At 55.3% G+C, this 15,076-nt stretch overlaps 2 protein-coding genes across 4 annotated transcripts in view; one reads left to right on the plus strand and one right to left on the minus strand.

Annotated features, from left to right (window-relative positions):
- The window catches only part of sardh (sarcosine dehydrogenase), a 157,209-nt gene extending 156,568 nt beyond the window's left edge, over positions 1-641 (plus strand). For all 3 annotated transcript variants that reach the window (XM_085980735.1, XM_085980736.1, XM_085980734.1), the window contains exon 21: positions 220-641. In XM_085980735.1, coding sequence (XP_085836861.1) covers positions 220-345 — 126 coding nt within the window. In that variant the 3' untranslated portion in view covers positions 346-641. The remainder of the gene's footprint in view (positions 1-219) is intronic.
- A 544-nt stretch (positions 642-1,185) lies between these two features.
- dbh (dopamine beta-hydroxylase (dopamine beta-monooxygenase)) overlaps positions 1,186-15,076 on the minus strand; it is a 43,802-nt gene continuing 29,911 nt past the window's right edge. Inside the window, exons 7-12 of the mRNA XM_085980739.1 lie at positions 11,536-11,679; positions 9,589-9,627; positions 8,745-8,804; positions 7,493-7,620; positions 2,386-2,545; positions 1,186-1,520 (exon numbers count right to left, since the gene is read on the minus strand). Of these exons, the coding sequence (XP_085836865.1) occupies positions 1,383-1,520; positions 2,386-2,545; positions 7,493-7,620; positions 8,745-8,804; positions 9,589-9,627; positions 11,536-11,679 (669 nt within the window). The 3' untranslated portion in view covers positions 1,186-1,382. The remainder of the gene's footprint in view (positions 1,521-2,385; positions 2,546-7,492; positions 7,621-8,744; positions 8,805-9,588; positions 9,628-11,535; positions 11,680-15,076) is intronic.

The following is a 15,076-nucleotide window of genomic DNA, read 5'->3' on the forward strand; positions in this document are numbered from 1 at the left end:
GCCTCGATCTTTAAATTCACAACCTTGTTTTCAAATTGCTTCATGGCCTCTCCCCTCCCTATCTCTGTAACCTCCTCCAGCCCCTCCCGAGATCTCTGGCCTCTTGAGCATTGCCAATTCCCATCATTTCACCCTTGCTGGCCGAGCCTTCAGCTATAGAGGTCACTGATTAGCGGTCACTCTGTGTGGTGTGTTTTCAGTCTCTGTGTCTCACTCCAGGTAACGGCAGACTATGTGAGGAGCGGCGAGTACTTGCTGGAGCGGATGGGCGTCTGCTACCCAGCCAAGGTCCACCTCAAATCGCCCTTCGACGCAAGCAACAAGCGAGTGAAGGGGATTTATTAGCGAGGAGCCAGAAACGGAGGCTGCTCGTGATTCCAGTGTTTTGAAACCAGGAAGAATGTGGGCCGGAATTTGCTTCAATTGCCTTTGAGTAGTTCTGGAATTGGAAGATCGTTTTATGGACACTAGGATGTTTGGTGAAATTTCCGAATCACGATATTATAACCCGAGCCACTGCTACTGACTTACTTGGTACGAGGGAGTATTTTTAATATTTTACTAAATTGTGACCAATTTTACAGTCTATCACTATTTTCAATCAAGTTATAACTAATTAAAGTTTACATCAGTGCCAAAAACAGCATCGTCTGCCAAACACGCGACCTGCACCCCAAAAGAACGGGTTGAACATGCGAATAGAACACACGCCATCTCCGGTTTCGAAGGCCGATGTGTACGTGTCTGAGTCAGATAGCGACTCGGGGAGCAACCATCAGGACTAGGTTTACAGAGCCCAGTCCATCAGCGAGGGGACGTGATCTTTCTGAGCGTGGCTCAGAGTCAACGATATTCTAACTGGAACGGATGGCAGTTTCAGTGAGTTCCGAGGCCTCCTCGTGGTCCCAGCCCGATGCCAGCTTTCACACACTGGTGACCTTGTAATGGGGTAAATGCTGGAAGGACCGAGCAATCTCGACATTCTGGAGGCTGTGGAGTGAGAATCACCCCTGGGGTCAGAGTGTGGCTGGGGCTCAGCCGGAGGCTGGGAGTGGGTGTGACCAGGGTTGGTGGGAGGGAGGGGATCCTGCGGAGATGGTTCTGTCTGAATATTGAGCAGCCCAGGGTGATGTTTGGGGAAGGAGCGGAACATTCATCACTCAAAGAAACGCACAGATGCTGATCTGAAAGAGTTCAGCAGTTTAATTGGAAGCAATTTATAATCTGTTCCATTCAAGGGGCCGCAAAACATGATTACAAACTGGGGCGCAGCCCGAGGAAATATTGGCTTCACATCGCTCCTCGGACACTGGGCAAACTCGGTTAACCCGCTGGATCCAGCGTCACAACAGTAAATTGCTGCTCCCCATCAGAGCCTCGCATCACTGTCCCGGTTTACTGGTGGTGAAATCGATAAGCGTTGCCTTTCCCGGCACAGTGTGGCTTGATCTCCGGCAGCGATCCGGTGATTCTGGCAGCACCGCAGTCACTGCTGGGAGAGGCTGTTTGTCCCAGTTACCCTGAACATAGAAAAGGTTTCAGTGATGAAGTTTCTTTATAAATAAATTGAAATGTCAGTACAGCGTAACAGAGTGCATGGGAAGCGCAGTTCGACAGTGTCGCCGGAAGCGCAGTCCGAGGGTGTCCCCGGGAGCGCAGTCCGAGGGTGTCCCCGGGAGCGCAGTCCGAGGGTGTCCCCGGGAGCGCAGTCCGAGGGTGTTCCCGGGAGCGCAGTCCGACGGTGTTCCCGGGAGCGCAGTCCGACGGTGTCCCCGGGAGCGCAGTCCGACGGTGTCCCCGGGAGCGCAGTCCGACGGTGTCGCAGGAAGCGCAGTCCGAGGGTGTCCCCGGGAGCGCAGTCCGAGGGTGTCCCCGGGAGCGCAGTCCGACGGTGTCCCCGGGAGCGCAGTCCGACGGTGTCCCCGGGAGCGCAGTCCGACGGTGTCCCCGGGAGCGCAGTCCGACGGTGTCGCCGGGAGCGCAGTCCGAGGGTGTCCCCGGGAGCGCAGTCCGACGGTGTCCCCGGGAGCGCAGTCCGACGGTGTCCCCGGGAGCGCAGTCCGAGGGTGTCCCCGGGAGCGCAGTCCGAGGGTGTCCCCGGGAGCGCAGTCCGAGGGTGTCCCCGGGAGCGCAGTCCGAGGGTGTCCCCGGGAGCGCAGTCCGACGGTGTCCCCGGGAGCGCAGTCCGACGGTGTCCCCGGGAGCGCAGTCCGACGGTGTCCCCGGGAGCGCAGTCCGAGGGTGTCCCCGGGAGCGCAGTCCGAGGGTGTCCCCGGGAGCGCAGTCCGACGGGTGTCCCCGGGAGCGCAGTCCGACGGTGTCCCCGGGAGCGCAGTCCGACGGGTGTCGCCGGGAACGCAGTCCGACGGGTGTCGTTGTACTCACCGGGAAACGTACAGCGGAAGACTTGTTGCAATGCACTGAGATGGGAGCAGAATTATACACGGCTCTCAGTACTTGGCTACTGAATGGGCTCCAGGTCACAGCATCGAACTGTTGTGTTACTGGGACTTCGGGGCAGGTACAAATCCCGTCATCATCAATCCTTTAAAGACAGAGACAGGTGTTCGATCAGTTCATCGATCATTCCTGCATCAGAGAGGATCTCATGGCCAGGGCTCCTCCCCTTGTACTGATACTCCTATCCTGGGAATGTACAGAGGCTGTGGGGTGGAGATGGTTTCATACAGAGAAGGCTGTGGGTGGGACAAGCTGCAGTGGGCGGGCGAGTGAAGCTGGGAGTCGGGGAGACTGCAGCAATCAATATTCGCGCCACACAAGTGCCAGGCAATGATCATCTCCAGCAAGAGGCAGTCTAACCACCTCTGTCCCGTGTGTTGCACGGCCTGCAGCATGTGGGAATTCCGAGACACTTACTGCACATGTGGCCATCCTGACTGCAAGAAGTGCCAACGGTTTGGCCAACTTGAGATCCGGTTTTCGGAGCTCGAGCGTCAGCTGGAGGCACGGCGGTGTATCCGCGAGGCTGAGAGTTACGTGGATAGTACGTTTTTAGACGTGGTCACCCCGCAGCTTAAGAACATGCAGTCAGAGAGGGGACTGGGAGACCACCAGTCAGAAGCGGGGCAGGCAGGAAAGCCCCAGAGTGCATCTCACTCAACAACCGTTTTTCTGTGTTGGAAGTGACGGTTCCTCTGGGGAGTGCAGCCAGAGCCAAGTTCACGGCACTGTGGGTGGCTCAGCTGCACAAGAGGGGAGGAGTAAGAGTGGAAGGGCAATAGTGGTAGGAGGCTCAATAGTGAGGGGTGCAGACAGGCGTTTCTGCGGCCACAGACGTGACTCCAGGATGGTATGTTGCCTCCCTGGTGCCAGGGTCAAGGATGTCACTCAACGGCTGCAGAACATTCCGAAGGGGGAGGGCGAACAGTCAGAGGTCGTAGTTCACATTGGTACCAACGACATGGGTAGGAAGAGGGATGAGGTCCTGCAACAAGAATTTAGGGAGCTAGGTAGCAGATTAAAAAGCAGGACCTCAAAGGTTGTAATCTCTGGATTACTCCCGGTGCCACGTGCTAGTGAGTATAGGAATAGGAGGATAGAGCAGATGAATGTGAGGCTAAAGAGTTGGTGCAGGAGGGAGGGCTTTAGTTTCCTGGATCACTGGGTCTGTTTCTGGGGAAGGTGGGACTTGTACAAGTCGGACGGGTTGCACCTGAACCGTAGTGGGACCAACATCCTTGCGGGGAGGTTTGCTAGTACTGTTGGGGGATGGGATACGGAGTGGAGCTATAGTAGGGGGTGATGCACAGCCAAATATAAAGGAAAAAACCAAGTCAGTCTGGAAGGCAGAGCAAATATGTAATGGCACAAGAGAGTATGGCAAGGCTGGATGGCATTTATTTTAATGCAAGGAGTCTTACGAGTAAGGCAGATGAATTGAAGGTGTTGATGAACACATGGGAGTATGATATTGTTGCTATCACAGAGACATGGTTGAGGGAGGGGCAGGACTGGCAGCTCAATATTCCGGGGTATAGAATCTTCAGGCGAGACAGAGGGGGGTGTAAAAGAGGAGGGAGTGTTGCAATATTAATCAAGAAGTCAATTACTGCTGTAAGGAGGGATGATATCTTAGCAGGTTCCTCTAATGAGGCCATATGGGTAGAACTTAAAAACAAAAAGGGGGCAAGCACTTTGCTGGGAGTGTACTATAGGCCCCCAAACAGTCAGGGGGAGATAGAGAAACAGATATGTAGGCAAATCTCAGAGAAGTATAGAAATAATAGGGTAATAATTGTAGGGGATTTCAACTTCCCCAATATTAACTGGGATAGTCAGAGTGTGAAAGGCTTAGAGGGTGCGAAATTCTTAAAGTGCATCCAAGAGAGCTTTTTGAGCCAACATGTAGAAAGTCCTACAAGAGAGGGGGCGGTACTGGACCTAATTCTAGGGAATGTAGCCGGGCAAGTGGTAGAAGTGTCAGTCGGAGAGCATTTTGGTGACAGTGACTATAATTCGGTGAGATTTAAGGTAGTCATGGAAAAGGACAAAGATGGACTGGAAATAAAGGTTCTAAATTGGAGGAAGGCCGATTTTAATATGATAAGGCAGGATCTGGCCAAAGTGGACTGAGATCAGTTACTTGTAGGAAAATCCACATCAGAGCAGTGGGAGCCATTCAGAAAGGAAAGAGAGTACAGCGCCAACATGTTCCCGTAAAGGTCAAGGGTGGGACCAACAAGTTCAGGGAACCCTGGATGTCAAGGGCTATACAAGAATGGATTAGGAAAAAAAGGGAGGCTTTTGGCAGATACAAAGGACTAAAAACAGTGGAAGCCCTAGAGGAGTATAGAAAGTGCAGGGGGGTACTTAAAAAAAGAAATTAGGAGAGCGAAGAGGGGTCATGAAAAAACACTGGCGGGCAAAATAAAGGAAAATCCCAAGGTGTTTTATAAGTATATTAAGGGCAAGAGGATAACCAGGGAAAGAGTAGGGCCCATTAGGGACCAAAGTGGCAATCTGTATAGAGCCAGAAGATGTGGGTGAGGTTTTAAATGAATATTTTGCATCTGTGTTCACTATGGAGAAGGACGATGTAGGCATAGAAATCAGGCAGGGGGATTATGATCCACTTGAACAAATTAGTATTGAGAGGGAGGAGGTACTAGTGGTTTTAGCGGGCTTAAAAGCGGATAAATCCCCAGGCCCAGACAAGATGTATCCCAGGCTGCTGTGTGAGGCAAAGGAGGAGATTGCAGGGGCTCTGACACAAATTTTCAGAACCTCTCTGGCCACAGGGGAGGTGCCAGAGGACTGGAGGACAGCTAACGTAGTACCATTATTCAAGAAGGGTAGTAGGGATAAACCAGGGAATTACAGGTCAGTGAGCCTAACATCAGTGGTAGGGAAATTATTGGAAAAAATTCTGAGGGACAGAATTAGTCTCCACTTGGAGAGGCATGGATTTGTCCGGGGGAGATCATGTCTAACCAATTTGATTGAATTTTTCGAGGGGGTGACTAGGTGTGTGGATGAGGGTAGTGCAGTTGATGTAGTCTACATGGACTTCAGTAAGGCTTTTGACAAAGTCCCACATGGGAGACTGGTCAAGAAGGTAAGAGCCCATGGGATCCAGGGCAATTTGGCACATTGGATCCAAAATTGGCTTAGTGGCAGGAGGCAGAGGGTGATGGTCGAAGGTTGTTTTTGTGACTGGAAGCCTGTGTCCAGTGGTGTACCGCAGGGATCAGTGCTGGGTCCCTTGCTGTTTGTAGTGTACATTAATGATTTAGATATGAATGTAGAAGGTATGATCAGTAAGTTCGCAGATGACACGAAAATTGGTGGAGTGGTAAATAGCAAGGAGGGAAGCCTCAGGCTACAGGACGATATGAATGGGTTAGTCAGATGGGCAGAACAGTGTGAGGTGATGCATTTTGGGAGGACTAACAAGGTAAGGGATACACAATGAATGGTAGAATCCTAGGAAGGCATAGAATATAAGAGCAGGGAGGTTATGATGGAGCTGTACAAAACACTAGTTAGGCCACAGCTGGAATACTGTGTGCAGTTCTGGTCGCCACACTATAGGAAGGATGTGATTGCATTAGAGAGGGTGCAGAGGAGATTCACCAGGATGTTACCTGGGCTGGAGCATTTCAGCTATGAAGAGAGACTGGACAGGCTGGGGTTGTTTTCGTTAGAACAGAGAAGGCTGAGGGGGGACCTGATTGAGGTGTACAAAATTATGAGGGGCATAGATAGGGTAGATAGAAAGGAACTGTTCCCCTTAGTAGAGGGGTCAATAACCAGGGGGCATAGTTTCAAGGTAAGGGGCAGGAGGTTTAGAGGGGATTTGAGGAAAAACTTTTTCATTTTTCATTGGAATCTGGAACTCACTGCCTGAAAGGGTGGTAGAGGCAGGAACCTTCACAACATTCAAGAAGCATTTAGATGAGCACTTGAAACGTCATAGCATACAAGGCTACGGACCAAGTGCTGGAAAATGGGATTAGGCTTGATGGCCGGCATGGACACGATGGGCCGAAGGCATTCAACGGCATTACCATTGTCGAGTCCCCCACCAGCAATATCCTGGTGGTCACCATTGACCAGAAACTTAACTAGACCAGCCATATTAATACTGTGGCTACAAGAGCAGGTCAGAGGCTGGGTATTCTGCAGTGAGTGACTCCCCTCCTGACCAGCAAAAGCCTTTCCACCACGTCCAAGTCAGGAGTGTGATGGAATACTCTCCACTTGCCTGGATGAGTGCAGTTCCAACAACACTCAAGAATCTCGACACCATCCAGGACAAAGCAGCCCACTTGATTAACACCCCATCCACCACCAGCGTACCGTGGCTGCAGTGTGTACCATCTAGAAGATGCACTGCAGCAACTTGCCAAGGCTTCAACAGCACTTCCCAAACCCACGACCTCTTCCACCTCGAAGGACAAGGGCAGCAGGCGCATGGGATCACCACCACCTCCAAGTTCCCCTCCAACTCACACACCATCCTGACTTGGAAATATATCAGCCGATCCTTCATCGTCGCTGGGTCAAAATCCTGGAACTCCCTCCCTAACAGCACTGTGGGAGCACCTTCACCACACGGACTGCAGCGGCTCAAGAAGGCGGCTCACCACCACCTTCTCAAGGGCAATCAGAGATGGGCAAGAAATGCTGGCCTGGCCAGCGACGCCCACATCCCACGAATTAATTCTTATGAACATACAAGTGCAGGATCTCTGCTTTCCTCCAATTCTGGCCTCTTGAACATCCCCGATTTTAATCGCTCCACCATTGGTGGCCGTGCCTTCTGCTACCTGGACCCCAAGCTCTGGAATTCCATGTTTAAACTTCTTCACCTCTCTCTTCCTTTACGATGCTCCTTAAATCCTACCTCTTTGACCAAGCTGTTGGTCATCTGTCCTAATATCTCCTCATGGCTCGGTATCAAATTTTATTTGATAATCGCTCCTGTGAAGCGCCTTGTCAAAGACGCTATATAAATGCAAGTTGTTATTACCTGTTGATGAAGGTGAAATACTTCTGCAGATAACTGAGATCCACGGCACTCTTGCACAACTCCAGTTGTGTCTGGGGGTAATAGTGCACATAGTTCACACACATTTCTTCATTGATTCCGAATCCCCCCTAAACACACAGAATCCGATCACAATCACATCACACGTGTCTTCACTCGGTCCCAAACCCTTTAACTGTGTCAAATATTTATCCACGTCCCCTTTAACAGCGGCTCTGGATTCTGCTCAGTCTTGATTATTGTATCCAGGTCCGAGAATGCTGGGGTCGCGATAGAGCAGGGCCTCTGACCCCTCCACTTTCCTGGATCAGGGTTGATTATTCATGGGGATTGGGGGGGGGGGGGGGGGGGGCGGAGTTCCTGCCGTGATGGACACCCCCTGCACCCCACAGAGCCACCAAGGAGACTGTGACAGGGCTACAGCAGGTCTAGAGACAGCGAGGAACCTTTCTTACTGTTTCTCTCTCGCTCGCCGTCTCTATTTTTCTCTCTCTCTCTCTCATTTTCCTTCTCTCTCTCAGCCTCTCTTTGTCTCTCTGTCGGGGGAGCTCAGTGCCCGGGGTTCAGTGTTGGGGACCCCACATTATCGACTCCTGAGCTTTTAGCAGAAGTTTACTGTGAAGTGACGAGACTGAGGAAGGGAAATAGGCAGCGGGATAGAAACTAAATGTCCACAGGACATGGGGGCAGGGTCCGGGGTCCTGGTGGGAGCCAGTGAAACAATGCAAAGCTTGATCTGTGCCCAGGCAATGATACTGATCTTGTACAAAGCACTCGTCCAGGGCACTTGGAGCACTGAATACAGCTCTGGTCACCAAACCAATTAACCACACCAGTGGGAGGGCAGATTACTCCGAGTTAATAAATCTGTGACATGGTCTGGTTTTCATAGAATGACACAGCACAGAAGGAGGCCATTGTGGCTTTGCCAGCTCTTTGAAAGATCTCTCCAATTAGTCCCACTCCACAGCTCTTTCCTCAGTTTCTCCTTATTTACTCTATCAAAACCCTTCATGATTTTGAACACCTCTATTAAATCTCCCCTTAACCTTTTCTGCTCTAATGAGAACAACCCCAGCTTCTCCAGTCTCTCCACGTAACTGAAGTCCCTCGTCCCTGGAACCATTCTGGTAAATCTCCTCTGCACCATATTTGCCCATTTTGAAACAGTAAATGCGAGATGTAAGAAGCACCGAGAGTGAGGACATCCTGTTCTGGGATTTATACAACCTACCACCGTCACATGACTCCGGTCCTCCGTGTTGTACGTGCAGGAAGTTATCAGAACATCGCCCTGTTGAGAAGATCACATGACTGAGCCCAGGTTATAAGCAAATTACTAAATCAAAATAATTCTGTAAAGCACGAGGCCAGTGATTGTGTAAAACACGAGGCAACGGTGACTGTGTAAAACACGAGGCCGGTAAAGCACGAGGCCGGTGACTGCGTAAAGCACGAGGCCGGTGACTGCGTAAAGCACGAGGCCGGTGACTGTGTAAAACACGAGGCAACGGTGACTGTGTAAAACACGAGGCCGGTGAATGTGTAAAGCACGAGGCCGGTGACTGCGTAAAGCACGAGGCCGGTGATTGTGTAAAACACGAGGCAACGGTGACTGCGTAAAGCACGAGGCCAGTGACTGCGTAAAGCACGAGGCCGGTGACTGCGTAAAGCACGAGGCCGGTGACTGCGTAAAGCACGAGGCCGGTGACTGCGTAAAGCACGAGGCCGGTGACTGCGTAAAACACGAGGCAACGGTGACTGTGTAAAACACGAGGCCGGTGAATGTGTAAAGCACGAGGCCGGTGACTGCGTAAAGCACGAGGCCGGTGATTGTGTAAAACACGAGGCAACGGTGACTGTGTAAAACACGAGGCCGGTGAATGTGTAAAGCACGAGGCCGGTGACTGCGTAAAGCACGAGGCCGGTGACTGCGTAAAGCACGAGGCCGGTGACTGCGTAAAGCACGAGGCCGGTGACTGCGTAAAGCACGAGGCCGGTGACTGCGTAAAGCACGAGGCCGGTGACTGCGTAAAGCACGAGGCTGGCGAGTGTGAACCTGGCACTCAGATACTCACGGGGAGCACAGTGATCTCTTTCTGTAACATACGGATTTCCTGAAAAGTCCAAAGTAGATTCATTAAAGCGACTCAATCTTTGTATCTTCATCAGATCAACAACATTCCGTAAACAACGACAACATCGATGAACTCCCAGAGGTGGGTACACACCAGGCTGGAGTCTGGGACTGAAAGCCGATAAATCCCCTGGACCTGATGGCCTACATCCTAGGATTTTGAAAGAGGTGGCTGTAGAGATAGTGGATGCATTGGTTGTCATCTTCCAAAATTCCATAGATTCTAGAATGGTTTCCGCAGATTGGAAGGTAGCAAATGTAACCCCACTATCTAAGAAAGGAGGGAGAGAGAAAACGGGGAACTACAGACCAGTTAGCCTGACATCAGTAGTGGGGAAAACGCTAGAATCTGTTATTAAGGACGTGGTAACAGGGCACTTAGAAAATAATAACAGGATTGGGCAGAGTCAACACCGATTTATGAAAGGGAAATCCTGTTTGACAAACCTGTTAGAGTTTTTTGAGGTTGTAACTAGCAGAATAGATAAGGGGGGACCAGTGGATGTGGTGTATTTGAATATTCAGAAGGCATTCGATAAGGTGCCACACAAGATGTTATTAAACAAAATTAGGGCTCATGGGATTGGGGGTAATATACTAGCATGGATTGAGGATTGGTTAACGGACAGAAAACAGAGAGTAGGAATAAACGGGTCATTTTCGGGTTGGCAGTCTGGGGTACTGCAAGGATCAGTGCTTGGGCCTCAGCTATTCACAATCTACATCAATGATTTGGATGAGGGGACCAAATGTAATATATCCAAGTTTGCTGATGATACAAAGCTGGGTGGGAATGTAAGTTGTGAGGAGGATGCAAGGAGGTTTCAAGGGGATATAGACAGGCTAAGTGAGTGGGCAAGAACATGGCAAATGGAATATAATGTGGAGAAATATTAAGTTATCCACATTAATAGGAAAAATAGAAAAGCAGAGTATTTTTTAAATGGTGAGAGATTGGGAAATGTTGGTGTTCAGAGGGACCTGGGTGTCCTTGTACACGAATCACTGAAAGTTAACATGCAGATACAGCAAACAATTAGGAAAGCAAATGGTATGTTGGCCTTTATTACAAGAGGATTTGAGTATAAGAGTAAAGACGTCTTACTGCAATTATATAGCGCCCTGGTGAGACCACACCTGGAGTATTGTGTACAGTTTTGGTCTCCTTACTTAAGGAAGGATATACTTGTCATAGAGGGAGTGCAACAAAGGTTCCTGGGATGGGGGGATTGTGCTGAGGAGAGATTGAGTAGACTAGGCCTATATTTTCTAGTTTAGAAGAATGAGAGGTGATCTCATTGAAACACAAAATTCTTACAGGGCTTGACAGGATAGATGCAGGGAGGAGGTTTCCCCTGTCTCGGGAGTCTAGAACCAGGGGTCACAGTCTCAGAATAAGGGGTCGGCCATTCAGGACTGAGATGAGGAGAAATTTCTTCACTCAGAGGGTTGTGAACCTTTGGAATTCTCTACCCCAGAGGGCTGTGGAGGCTCAGTCGTTGAGTATATTCAAGACAGAGATCGATAGATTTTTGGATATTAAGGGAATCAAGGGATATGGGGATAGTGCAGGAAAGTGGAGATGAGGTAGATCAGCCAGGATCTTATTGAATGGCAGAGCAGACTTGAGGGGACGAATGGCCTACTCCTATTTCTTATGTTCTTATGTATTCCCTCGAGTATAGAAGATTACGGGATGATCTAATTGAGGTGTTTAAGATAATTTAATGGCCTCCTCCTGTTCCTGTGTACAGTTGGTACTGTAGGTAAAGGTGTGAGATTGATGAGGTGCGTGTGTGAGGCTGTTTGTTAGAGCGAGTTCCAGAGCCCTGACGCTCCTTGGGGCTCAGACCCTGAACAAAAGGATTGACCAACGAACAAGCAATACCTGAAAGTGCGTGCTGTAATGTCCATCAGCATTGACAATGTCCACCTCGACCCCACCCTGGACAAGGACAGTCTTCACCTTCGTGCCAGCGAGGTGAGTGTGAAGCTGTGAGGCAAAGATGTGGATTCCAGACTGAGGCAGGGTCTAGAAATGGAAAAATCACCAAAACATTAACATTGACCCTTGACCTACTGTACAATACGGTGACACTGCACTGGCAGTGACTGGGAGTAGGCTGAATGTATCTGTGATTTGCACTCTCTTCCCCCATCACTCTCTGCACCTCCCTCACCCTCTGGTCCCGGCCCTCACCCTCTGGCCCCCGGCCCTCGCTCTCTGGCCCCCGGCCCTCGCTCTCTGGCCCCCGGCTCTGGCCCCCGGCCCTCGCTCTCTGGCCCCCGGCCCTCGCTCTCTGGCCCCCGGCCCTCGCTCTCTGGCCCCCGGCCCTCGCTCTCTGGCCCCCGGCCCTCGCTCTCTGGCCCCCGGCCCTCGCTCTCTGGCCCCCGGCCCTCGCTCTCTGGCCCCCGGCCCTCGCTCTCTGGCCCCCGGCCCTCGCTCTCTGGCCCCCGGCCCTCGCTCTCTGGCCCCCGGCCCTCGCTCTCTGGCCCCCGGCCCTCGCTCTCTGGCCCCCGGCCCTCGCTCTCTGGCCCCCGGCCCTCGCTCTCTGGCCCCCGGCCCTCGCTCTCTGGCCCCCGGCCCTCGCTCTCTGGCCCCCGGCCCTCGCTCTCTGGCCCCCGGCCCTCGCTCTCTGGCCCCCGGCCCTCGCTCTCTGGCCCCCGGCCCTCGCTCTCTGGCCCCCGGCCCTCGCTCTCTGGCCCCCGGCCCTCGCTCTCTGGCCCCCGGCCCTCGCTCTCTGGCCCCCGGCCCTCGCTCTCTGGCCCCCGGCCCTCGCTCTCTGGCCCCCGGCCCTCGCTCTCTGGCCCCCGGCCCTCGCTCTCTGGCCCCCGGCCCTCGCTCTCTGGCCCCCGGCCCTCGCTCTCTGGCCCCCGGCCCTCGCTCTCTGGCCCCCGGCCCTCGCTCTCTGGCCCCCGGTCACTCTCTGGCCCCCGGTCACTCTCTGGCCCCCGGTCACTCTCTGGCCCCCGGTCACTCTCTGGCCCCCGGTCACTCTCTGGCCCCCGGTCACTCTCTGGCCCCGGTCCTCACTCTCTGGCCCCCGGTCACTCTCTGGCCCCCGGTCACTCTCTGGCCCCCGGTCACTCTCTGGCCCCCGGTCACTCTCTGGCCCCCGGTCACTCTCTGGCCCCGGTCCTCACTCTCTGGCCCCCGGTCACTCTCTGGCCCCCGGTCACTCTCTGGCCCCCGGTCACTCTCTGGCCCCGGTCCTCACTCTCTGGCCCCCGGTCACTCTCTGGCCCCCGGTCACTCTCTGGCCCCCGGTCACTCTCTGGCCCCCGGTCACTCTCTGGCCCCCGGTCACTCTCTGGCCCCGGTCCTCACTCTCTGGCCCCCGGTCACTCTCTGGCCCCCGGTCACTCTCTGGCCCCCGGTCACTCTCTGGCCCCCGGTCACTCTCTGGCCCCCGGTCACTCTCTGGCCCCGGTCCTCACTCTCTGGCCCCCGGTCACTCTCTGGCCCCCGGTCACTCTCTGGCCCCCGGTCACTCTCTGGCCCCGGTCCTCACTCTCTGGCCCCCGGTCACTCTCTGGCCCCCGGTCACTCTCTGGCCCCCGGTCACTCTCTGGCCCCCGGTCACTCTCTGGCCCCCGGTCACTCTCTGGCCCCGGTCCTCACTCTCTGGCCCCCGGTCACTCTCTGGCCCCCGGTCACTCTCTGGCCCCCGGTCACTCTCTGGCCCCCGGTCACTCTCTGGCCCCCGGTCACTCTCTGGCCCCCGGTCCTCACTCTCTGGCCCCCGGTCCTCACTCTCTGGCCCCCGGTCACTCTCTGGCCCCCGGTCACTCTCTGGCCCCCGGTCACTCTCTGGCCCCCGGTCACTCTCTGGCCCCCGGTCACTCTCTGGCCCCCGGTCACTCTCTGGCCCCCGGTCACTCTCTGGCCCCCGGTCACTCTCTGGCCCCCGGTCACTCTCTGGCCCCGGTCCTCACTCTCTGGCCCCCGGTCACTCTCTGGCCCCCGGTCACTCTCTGGCCCCCGGTCACTCTCTGGCCCCGGTCCTCACTCTCTGGCCCCCGGTCACTCTCTGGCCCCCGGTCACTCTCTGGCCCCCGGTCACTCTCTGGCCCCCGGTCACTCTCTGGCCCCGGTCCTCACTCTCTGGCCCCCGGTCACTCTCTGGCCCCCGGTCACTCTCTGGCCCCCGGTCACTCTCTGGCCCCCGGTCACTCTCTGGCCCCGGTCCTCACTCTCTGGCCCCCGGTCACTCTCTGGCCCCCGGTCACTCTCTGGCCCCCGGTCACTCTCTGGCCCCGGTCCTCACTCTCTGGCCCCCGGTCCTCACTCTCTGGCCCCCGGTCCTCACTCTCTGGCCCCCGGTCCTCACTCTCTGGCCCCCGGTCCTCACTCTCTGGCCCCCGGTCCTCACTCTCTGGCCCCCGGTCCTCACTCTCTGGCCCCGGTCCTCACTCTCTGGCCCCGGTCCTCACTCTCTGGCCCCCGGTCACTCTCTGGCCCCGGTCCTCACTCTCTGGCCCCCGGTCACTCTCTGGCCCCCGGTCACTCTCTGGCCCCCGGTCACTCTCTGGCCCCGGTCCTCACTCTCTGGCCCCCGGTCACTCTCTGGCCCCCGGTCACTCTCTGGCCCCCGGTCACTCTCTGGCCCCCGGTCACTCTCTGGCCCCGGTCCTCACTCTCTGGCCCCCGGTCACTCTCTGGCCCCCGGTCACTCTCTGGCCCCCGGTCACTCTCTGGCCCCGGTCCTCACTCTCTGGCCCCCGGTCACTCTCTGGCCCCCGGTCACTCTCTGGCCCCCGGTCACTCTCTGGCCCCGGTCCTCACTCTCTGGCCCCGGTCCTCACTCTCTGGCCCCCGGTCACTCTCTGGCCCCGGTCCTCACTCTCTGGCCCCCGGTCACTCTCTGGCCCCCGGTCACTCTCTGGCCCCCGGTCACTCTCTGGCCCCGGTCCTCACTCTCTGGCCCCCGGTCACTCTCTGGCCCCCGGTCACTCTCTGGCCCCCGGTCACTCTCTGGCCCCCGGTCACTCTCTGGCCCCGGTCCTCACTCTCTGGCCCCCGGTCACTCTCTGGCCCCCGGTCACTCTCTGGCCCCCGGTCACTCTCTGGCCCCGGTCCTCACTCTCTGGCCCCCGGTCCTCACTCTCTGGCCCCCGGTCCTCACTCTCTGGCCCCCGGTCCTCACTCTCTGGCCCCCGGTCCTCACTCTCTGGCCCCCGGTCCTCACTCTCTGGCCCCCGGTCCTCACTCTCTGGCCCCGGTCCTCACTCTCTGGCCCCCGGTCCTCACTCTCTGGCCCCGGTCCTCACTCTCTGGCCCCCGGTCCTCACTCTCTGGCCCCCGGTCCTCACTCTCTGGCCCCGGTCCTCACTCTCTGGCCCCCGGTCCTCACTCTCTGGCCCCGGTCCTCACTCTCTGGCCCCGGTCCTCACTCTCTGGCCCCCGGTCACTCTCTGGCCCCGGTCCT

Source organism: Somniosus microcephalus, unplaced genomic scaffold (assembly GCF_052327205.1).
Source record: "Somniosus microcephalus isolate GS21.2 unplaced genomic scaffold, FLI_Smic_1.0 scaffold487, whole genome shotgun sequence".
Lineage (NCBI taxonomy): Eukaryota > Metazoa > Chordata > Chondrichthyes > Squaliformes > Somniosidae > Somniosus > Somniosus microcephalus.